The sequence below is a fragment of the Mustela lutreola genome, chromosome 7 (genome assembly GCF_030435805.1).
Source record: "Mustela lutreola isolate mMusLut2 chromosome 7, mMusLut2.pri, whole genome shotgun sequence".
Lineage (NCBI taxonomy): Eukaryota > Metazoa > Chordata > Mammalia > Carnivora > Mustelidae > Mustela > Mustela lutreola.
This window is the reverse complement of record NC_081296.1, coordinates 76119550-76128651: the sequence shown is the minus strand read 5'-3', so window position 1 is coordinate 76128651 and position 9102 is coordinate 76119550. Positions and strand designations below refer to the sequence as shown.

Genomic DNA, 9102 nt, shown 5'->3' with positions numbered 1-9102 from the left:
TGGAAGATTTCTTTTTTTTTTTTTTTAAGATTTTATTTATTTATTTGACAGATCACAAGTAGGCAGAGAGGCAGGCAAAGAGAGAGGGGTAAGCAGGCTCCCCGCTGAGCAGAGAGCCCAATGCAGGGCTTGATCCCAGGATCTGGGATCATGACCTGAACTGAAAGCAGAGGCTTTAACCCACTGAGCCACCCAGATGTCCCTGTGGAAGATTTCATATGAGAGTTTGACCTCTATACTTCCTCATCTGCAAAATGAAAGTAATAAGTTATCTCATAAAATTGCTTTAAATGAATTAGATAATGTATGCAAAAAACACAGGTATAAATGTGAGCTTTAAAATAATAATAATAATAGCTTATAAGACATTATTATTAAATTTTGCATGATGTTGTATTCAAGAAGTTCCTTGTTGGGGAGCCCAAGTGGTACAGTCAGTTAAGCATCCGATTCTTGGTTTCAGCTCAGGTCGTGATCTCAGGGCCCTGATCTCAGGATCGTGAAATGGAGCCCCATGGCTCCCTTGGGCTCCCTGCTCAGTGCAGGGTCTGCTTCTGACTCTCTCTCCCTCTACCCCTCTCTGCTGTGGGTGTGCTCTCCCTCTTTCAAATAAATAAATCTTTTTAAAAAGAACAAGAAGAAGAAGGAAGAGGAGGAGGAAGAGGAAGAGGAGTTTCCATTGTTTCCAGTTTACAAGATTTCCTAAGAGAAGTGACCAGAGTTTGAATTTTGGTCTATCACCTTGGATCACATGCTGCTCCCCAACTATGAGCTTTAGGAAATTTTTTCTCTCAATACTTTCAACTACTGAATATTCTTCTGCACTCCCGAAGATTCAAGTTAAATTTCAAGTCGCCTCTTATGTAGGAAATGGCAACTATATTTGACTAATTGACATAACTCCAATGGGAAGGGATTCTGTCAATAACAGAAATAAAAAATGTGAACAGGTGAAGAGAAGATCTAGTGATGAAACCATAGCTGTTGGTTTGCCTCTCTGGTCCTAGTCACCTCTTGTGAACCAGGAACCATTTAAGTCACATGTTCTCTCAAGGAGAAATGCCTCATAAACAGGTTATTAGAGGAGGAAAACACTTAACCAAAGCCAGGTAGTCTTTACAGAAAAGCAATACCAGGAAACTCTAAGCAGCTTTTTAATCTATGGACAAGATAATTCCTGAGACTGAGGTGATAATCATTATTCCCATTAAAAGAGTGATAAGCACAAAAATCAACTCAAAATGCTCTAAAGACTTAAAACATAGACCACAAACTATAAAACACTTAGAAGAGGGGCGCCTGGGTGGCTCAATGGGTTAAAGCCTCTGCCTTCGGCTCAGGTCATGATCCCAGGATCCTGGGATCAAGCCCCACATCCAGCCCCGCATCCAACCTCGCATCCAGCCTCGCATTGGGCAGGGAGCCCTATGCAGGGCTTGATCCCAGGACCCTGGGATCATGACCTGAGCTAAAGGCAGATAGTTAACGACTGAGCCACCCAGGCACCCCTGTAATTGGATTTTTATACATAGTTTATTTGTGGAAGAAAAATATTGGCTAAAACTTGTGCTGGTATTCTTTATCATACCTAGTACTTGCAGGGAAATTCATGTGTTACAGTGGTGTCCTCCAAATAACTGTTAATAGCCCTTCCAGTAGTCGAATCATTACACAAGAATCTTTTAATCTTCCATTAACTCTCCCAGTTTCCTTCACCTCATCCTGAATAGGGACTTTGACCAAAGAGATACCATCTGTCAGGGGAATTATGACAAACAATGCTGATACTTCAGATGATAGCAATAACACAGCCTTCTATCAGTCTTTTCTTTCTCCTTCACTCCTTCTCCTCCTGCTGCTTAAAAAAAAATTATTTTTCAGAGTAATTTTACCCACATTACAAATCAGATAATTTTTGCCAAAATCATGCAAGGCAGGCAGTACAGGTATTACTGCCCATATCTTTCAGCTGAGAAAAATAAAGCGGGCAAAGAGAGATTGTACAAGGAACCAGCCTATAATAGTTTCTTTGGCTGCAAGCAAAAAAATTTCTCCAATTGAGAAGGAAAAGTGGGCATAAATGTAGACAGGAAAACCAGAGATCTTCAGACAGCCTCAGGAGCCACGCTGGAGATTCACTAGGCAAAGTGCCACTATGGGCAAGAGGCAATATTTAGAGATGAAGTCATCTAGTCCAACATAGCTATTTTACTGAAGAGGAAACTTGCTTGCCCTCAGCAGCCAGAAAGTGTGAAAAAGAGTCTATGATCTACAGGCAGGAGACCTATTTTCTGGCCTGATTGTGCCACAAACCTTAGGACCAACCTACCTAGCTATCAACCTGCAGACATTTGACTTGGATGTCCTACAAGAATTTCAAAAAAACATGTCCAAAATATTTCCCTCTGCATGCCTACAAGAATTTCAAAACATGTCCAAAATATTTCCCTCTGCATGCCTGCCCACCCAACCCCACCTCCTGTGGTGATCATCTCAATAAACGGCCCAGGACAGGATCCTAGCAATCATCCCTCTCCTTCTCTCCTTCATCTCCCTTGTCCTCTCAGTGACCAAATTCTACTACAAATCTTTCAAGTCCATCTCCTTCTCCCCATTTCTCCCATCACTGTCTCAGTTCAGGCCCTCACTATCCCTGGCCCAGGTTAGGTTACCACAGCTGTCCAACAGGTTTGCTGGCTCCCACTCTTGCCCTGTTTCAAACCAGATGCCATCCCGCCTGCCACCAAGAGAGCTTTCTAAACCAGAAATTGTCACTGCTCTAATTATTAATCGGTTTTCCACCAACAATTGGATGAAGCCTAAAGTTCTAAGCAGGACCTCCTAATCTGTTTGTGATTTGGCCTCTGCCCTCTTCTCTCACTTCATCTTTCACCACTCATAACTTCAGCCAAGCCCAAGTTTTGCAGTTCCTCCAATGTCACCTTTGGCTTTGACACTAATGGTTCACTCTTCCTGGAAGTCTCCCCCCTTCCCCTGCCCACTGACTGGCTAAAATTAACTCACCCTTCTAGACTCAGCTTAGGTTGGAATTTTTTTTGGCACCCCTTTTATATGTTCCTTTGATACTCCCAGGCATCTTGTGCAAAGGAAGGAGTCGCCATTCATCCTGAACTATGTTTGTTCACACATCTGTGTCCCTTGCTAAACTCAGCTGTGGGATGGCAGGTATATATCCTATTCAGTGTTTAGAATTAAATATCAATCCAACAAACATTTGAGGACCTAATTTACGCCAGGTATTGTAGATATGAGAGATATGGCAGTGAACAAAGCAAAGACACTCCTTGCTATTAAGTGGGAGGAGACATCACAGATAAATGAACACATAAATAAGCAAGAGAACAGTAGAGTGAAAAGTGCTTTACAGAGTAAATAAGCCACGTGGTAAAGAAAGTGACTGGATGGCTCCTTGAGATGGGTTTGTCTGGAAGTTCCCTCTGGGGGAGTGACATTTAAGCTGATGAGGGAATGCCAAAGAACCGGTATTAAGAAAGAAAACCAGTACAAAAGAACCAAAAGGTGGCCCCGTGGGGGGTTACAAAAGAGTGGGAAATAGTGAAGACAGGGTCAGAGAAGAAGACTGGGACCCTATGTATACACTTCGCAGCCAGAGTAGAGTTTTGATTTTGTGCTACGTGTGATGGGGAGTGACATGATTTGATTTATATCCAGAACTGGTATGTGGATAATGGGCCGCCCGGAGTCTTAAACACATTAGTCTGGAGGAGAGAAACGTCCGGATTCAGAGGTGGCAGCAGTTTGGGACCCAATGGACGTATCTGGGATATCCGTGTGAGTGACCGGGACCTGCCGGCGGGCAGATGAATTAAGGCTCAGTGCCCGCAGATTTTCCGCCCGCACGCCCGGGCCGGTACTGCAGTACAGAGCAGGCGCTCGGGGACTCCTAGGAGGAAGAGGGTATTGAAAGAGTTGCTCTGGGCGGGGCGCCCCCACCGTCCGGACTCTAGGGAGAGTTCGGGTCAGGCAGCTGGAAAGAGCAAGGCACACCCAGACCCACAGCCTGCCGCCTGCCAGCGCCGGGACCGCACAGCACCGAGCACCCGCCCGACAGGCGACGCGCGCCGACCTGGCCTCCACGTGCCCCGCGCGGGGGTTTCCGCGTCCTCTGGGCGGAGCCGGAAGAGGAAGTCGGCGCTACAGCGGCGGCCCCAACAGCAGCGGCGGCCCGCGCCTCCCCGCGCCGTCCGCGCCCGTCCGACCCGCCACGGAGGCAGTGCCGCGGCGGGACCTGGAACCTGTGCCCGCCGGGAAGCGCCGCGCCGCTGAGCGCCCAGCAGTCCGATGGGGCCGCAGCGGCCGCTGCCCACGTCCGCGACCGCCCTGCTCTGGGGCTTCCTGCTCCCGCTGGTAAGGGGGACGGCCGGGCGCTCGGGCCTCCCCGGGGCGGGGCCGGGGCTCCCTGCCCCTTCTCCTCCCCACCCCCGGGCTCCCGCCCGGCGACTCCTTTTCCAGCCCACTACCGGCCTGCCCCCTTCCCGTTTCTCCATTTCCTTCCAGCCGCCCTTTCTTCGCCCTCTTCCTTCCAGTCTTCCACCCCACCCCCATTCCCGGCCTTTGAAGTCCTCGAAGTACCCACCCCCGAGCAAGCTGTCTACCGAGCCCCTCTTGCTGCATTGACCTTGAGCATTCACCATAGTTTTTCATGGTTCCGGCGTTCTAAATTGACCTAAGTTCTACCGTCAACCCTTTCTTAAAACATCTTGATCTCTTTCACCGTCCGGAAGAAGAAAAAAATTATACGCGCCCCCCGGGTGTTTAGCGGTTCAAAGACTGCGCTTTAGTTTAATTGCTCGAATACGGGTGTTGTGTGTGTGTGTGTGTGTGTGTGTGTGTATGTGTGTGTGTGTGGTTGGTTTGCTTCTTCTAATGTAGTTCCTGCTTCCCCCTAGGGCTCATTCGATTTCATTGTGTGTGTGTGGGCGGCGGGGGGTTGATAATAGTAATAACTTAAAATAATTTTTTTTAAGATTTTATTTATTTATTTGACAGAGAGAGATCACAAGTAGACAGAGAGGCAGGCAGCGGGGGGAGGGAGCAGGCTTCCCGCTGAGCAGAGAGCCCGATGCGGGACTCGATCCCAGGACCCTGAGATCATGACCTGAGCAGCGGCTTAACCCACTGAGCCACCTAGGCGCCCCTAAAATAATTTTTTAAAAGGCATCACACTGTATACTCTGGTTTTCAGTTCTCCACCTAGTTTAATGAGGAGGGGAGTCGGTTAAGTAACAGTTGCAAATAATGTGTTCACAAGTGTGTTCGTAATTAGGAAAAGCAGTAATGTTTTAAAATTCAGCATCAACAGGGCACCTGGGTGGCTAAGTCGGTTAAGCGCCTGCCTTCAGGTCTTGATCCCAACGTTCTGGGATGGGCTCCCTGTTCAGCGGGACCCCTGTTACTCCCTCCATCCCCCAGTTCGTGCGCTCTCTTTCTCTCCCTCGCGCTCTCTCTCAAGTAAATAAAATCTTTTTAAAAAGTTAAACATTAAGGAACCGGAGCTTCAGCGAATAGCCAGGACACTAATGATCTGTTTCAGTTTTTATTTCTTGGAAATTTCATTAGGGAGTTTGAGGTCAGAAACTTGTGAGCTCTATCTACACGGAAGTGAGCTCTATCTACACGGAATTGATACGGTGTGTTCCTGTCTAGTTCTTTCCATTAGAATTTATAAATTCTCTGAAAAAGTATATTTTGCATTCTCTGCTATTTAAAGGTTTAGTGTTAGTGAGTATATTTAATATAAAAGTGTCTGACATTTATTAAGAAGCCAAAATCAAAATCTAAAATGGTTAAATGCCTTTGGTGTACTCCTAACTTTCCTAGGCAACAATAGGAACATGAATGAGATAATGTGTCTAAAAATTGCTTTTGTGGGATGAAGGGGAAGTACAATATAAAGAGAACAACAAAGTCACAGTGTTAGTCTAATCTTTAAAGTGTAGTTTACCATGTACCATATGTCTAAAGGATAACAATTCAGGTGGTATGTAAATACACATGAAACTGTAACCTAGATAATATATATAGATACATCTCTCTATATATCCTATTCATCATATTCCCAATAATCTTTTGCCAGTACAGTAATTGATTTAATAATATATCAATTGCTGATAACTCACAATGAAATTATAATCAAAAGCACTGAACCCTGTTGCTAAAAAATGTGATTAGAGTGTAATTTCAAGGGCTTCACAAATCTAAAGGTCACCCCTGTTCTAAATCATAGCTAGCCTATATCTTCCACAGTGTAGATTTTATTCTTTTTATATCGCACATTTATATTTTGTTGTATCTCACTGTGCTAATTCTTGGGAAGATCTTCTCAGGGCTGTTGTGGGACTCAGTAAGGTGTTTTTTCCTCTGCAAATATGTAGTGTGCATCTATTATATGCCAGGCACTGTTTTAGTGAGCATGAGTAAAATGCCAAGATCTTTTTGAGTTGTAGAGATCTTTTTCAGGGCCAACCACTGTTATAGATTTTTCTGTTGTTGGTTTCTCAGTGGGTCTCTTTTCTTCTTGACCCTTCCTGAAATGATCTCTTTCCTTTTCTGAGGAACTCAAATCTGGTGTACCTTTCCTCAGCAGGCGCATTATTTCTCCTTTCAGCCTACTTACTGGATACCTACTTCCTTTGTCTGGAGTCTTTTGGACTTTTTTTTTTCTTTTCTTCTTACCATTTTGTCCCTGAAGCCCTTGCTTGTTCCTCTTCCTTAATCTTATAGCTCTAGGTGGCCTCTCTGTGTTCATCTGAATGAATGATGGCAGTTTAATCATTTCATTTCTCCTTTCTGGGCTCTTGAAGCTGGCACTGATACCAGCTTTCTTTCCCTTTAGTTATGTAAGAACAAGGCTACTGTCTTCATGTAGAAGCAGCACACTCCAGAAACCACTGCCTCATCTTTTAGAAAAGGAAGAGGATTAAGTATTGGAAAGGCCCTTCAGCATCATTTAGTGTACCCTCGTCATCTTGTCCTCCTCACACCAGTTGACCTCCTGTTAAACTCAAGCTGTAGCACATCTGGCTGTTTTGATGATTTCTAAACCCATTAAACATATAAGTCTAGAAATAAAAAAGAGCGCGTGGCACATAGTTGCCATGATTCCATTTCAGTCTTCCTTCCCCAGTCCAATCCCCATCCCTAGCTGTGACTGTTAGGGCTTTATTTCATGGTGGTATTTGGACCCAATCACAGAGTTCTGTTTCAAAAACAATGAGTAAAGTTTAGCTGGGGTCTGTTTTCTAAAATTGCTTCAAAGTTCTCTGAAGAATCCTGAATCTTTCCCATAATGTTTTTACAAAAGTTCTGTTCATTTTTTTTTTCATTACTTCAAAGAATTTGATGTGTTACATAGTTACATCTTGAACTTATTACAGTGAAGTGATAATCAGGATCCCCAGCAGAGAAATATCTTGCTGAAATCTGCATTCCTTTGGTATAATACACCAACTCAGAGAATCTTCTCTAATTCCCTCTCTTCTGTGCTCCTCTCTCATCCTCTTGGGGAAAGAATGTATGTTCTGCTACCAGAGCTGTCAGGGACATGCTGAGTTGCTGTGTTGTAGATTGAGTTGTGTCTCCCCAAAATTCATATGTTGAAACCCTGGCCCCCAGTGTGATTGTATTTTGAAAGGGTTCCTCTACGAGGTAGGTAGGTTTAGAGAGGTCAGAGGATAGATCCCTTGTGATGGATTGATGCCTTGTAAGAAAAGACACAAAAGAGCTTGTTCTCTCTTCCCTAATACCCATCCCTCCCACACATACCATGTGATGACCCAGTGAGAAAGTGTCCATCCACAAGCCAAAAAGAAAAAACCCTTACCAGAAACCAACCATGCTGGCACCTTTATCTTAGACTTCTAGTTTCAAGAACTGTGAGAAAATAAATTTCTGTTTAAGCTACCCACCATTTGGTATTCTGTTGTGGCAGAACTGACTAAGGCAGATTTGGGCAGGAGTGCAGTGCTGCAACAGCGAATACCTAAGCATGTGGTAGCGGCTTTGTAACTGGGTAGAGGCCAGAAGAGGTTTGAGGTGCATGCCAGAAATATGGACATTAAGGACAGTTCTGGTGAAGTCCCAGAAATGCAGAACATGTCATTAGAAAGTGAAGGAAGCGCAGTCCTTATTCTAAAATGGCAAAGAACTTGGCTGGACTGTGATGTAGTGTAGTATTGTGTAGAAGGAAGAATTGTGAGCAGTGCAATTAGATACTTAGCTGAGGTGATTTCTAAGCAGAATGTTGATGGAGCAGTGTGATTCCTCCTGACTGCATATATAGTAAAGTGTAAATGAAGAAAGGCTGTTGGACTTCTTGGATTTGACAGGTGGGATGGTGCAGCTCTGTGGCTCTGGACGCGTGGATTATTCTTCAGGACAGAGGAGAAATGAACCCAAAGGCAAAAATCAGAGATCAGGCCACTGCCTCAGTTTCAGCAGGTCATATGGCCTCTGCTTGGAGCCTTGGGGGACTCAGTGGGTTTGACTACCAGTATGCCTGGAAGGGGGGACGTTGAACCAAAAAGGATTATTCTTTTTTTTTTTTTTTTTAAGATTTTATTTATTTATTTGACAGAGAGAGATCACAAGTAGGCAGAGAGGCAGGCAGAGAGAGAGAGGAGGAAGCAGGCTCCCCGCTGAGCAGAGAGCCCGATGCGGGACTCGATCCCAGGACTCTGAGATCATGACCTGAGCCGAAGGCAGCGGCTTAACCCACTGAGCCACCCAGGCACCCCCAAAAAGGATTATTCTTGATCCTTAAGATCTAATGGAATTTATTTTGCTAGGTTTTACACTTGCTTGGGTCCTGTCACCACATTCTTCCTTCTGATTTCCCACACATACACACGCTTTTTTTTTTTTTTTTTCCCCAAGAGAGAGGAACTGTGGGGGACAGGGGACAGAAGACAGGGGCAGAGAGAGAGAGAGAATCTTAAGCAGGTTCCATGCCCAGCACAGAGCCCAACTCAGCTTAGTCTTCAGTCTCAGGAGCCTGAAATCATGACCAGAGTAGATATCAAGAGTCTGATGATTGAGTCACCCTGGCGCCCCTCCCTTTTG

At 45.0% G+C, this 9102-nt stretch overlaps 1 protein-coding gene across 2 annotated transcripts in view; it reads left to right on the top strand.

Moving 5' to 3' along the window:
- The first annotated feature begins 4144 nt into the window (after window positions 1–4144).
- Window positions 4145–9102, top strand: part of SPPL2A (signal peptide peptidase like 2A) — a 52064-nt gene continuing 47106 nt past the window's right edge. For both annotated transcript variants that reach the window (XM_059181536.1, XM_059181535.1), the window contains exon 1: window positions 4145–4389. In XM_059181536.1, coding sequence (XP_059037519.1) covers window positions 4324–4389 — 66 coding nt within the window. In that variant the 5' untranslated portion in view covers window positions 4145–4323. The remainder of the gene's footprint in view (window positions 4390–9102) is intronic.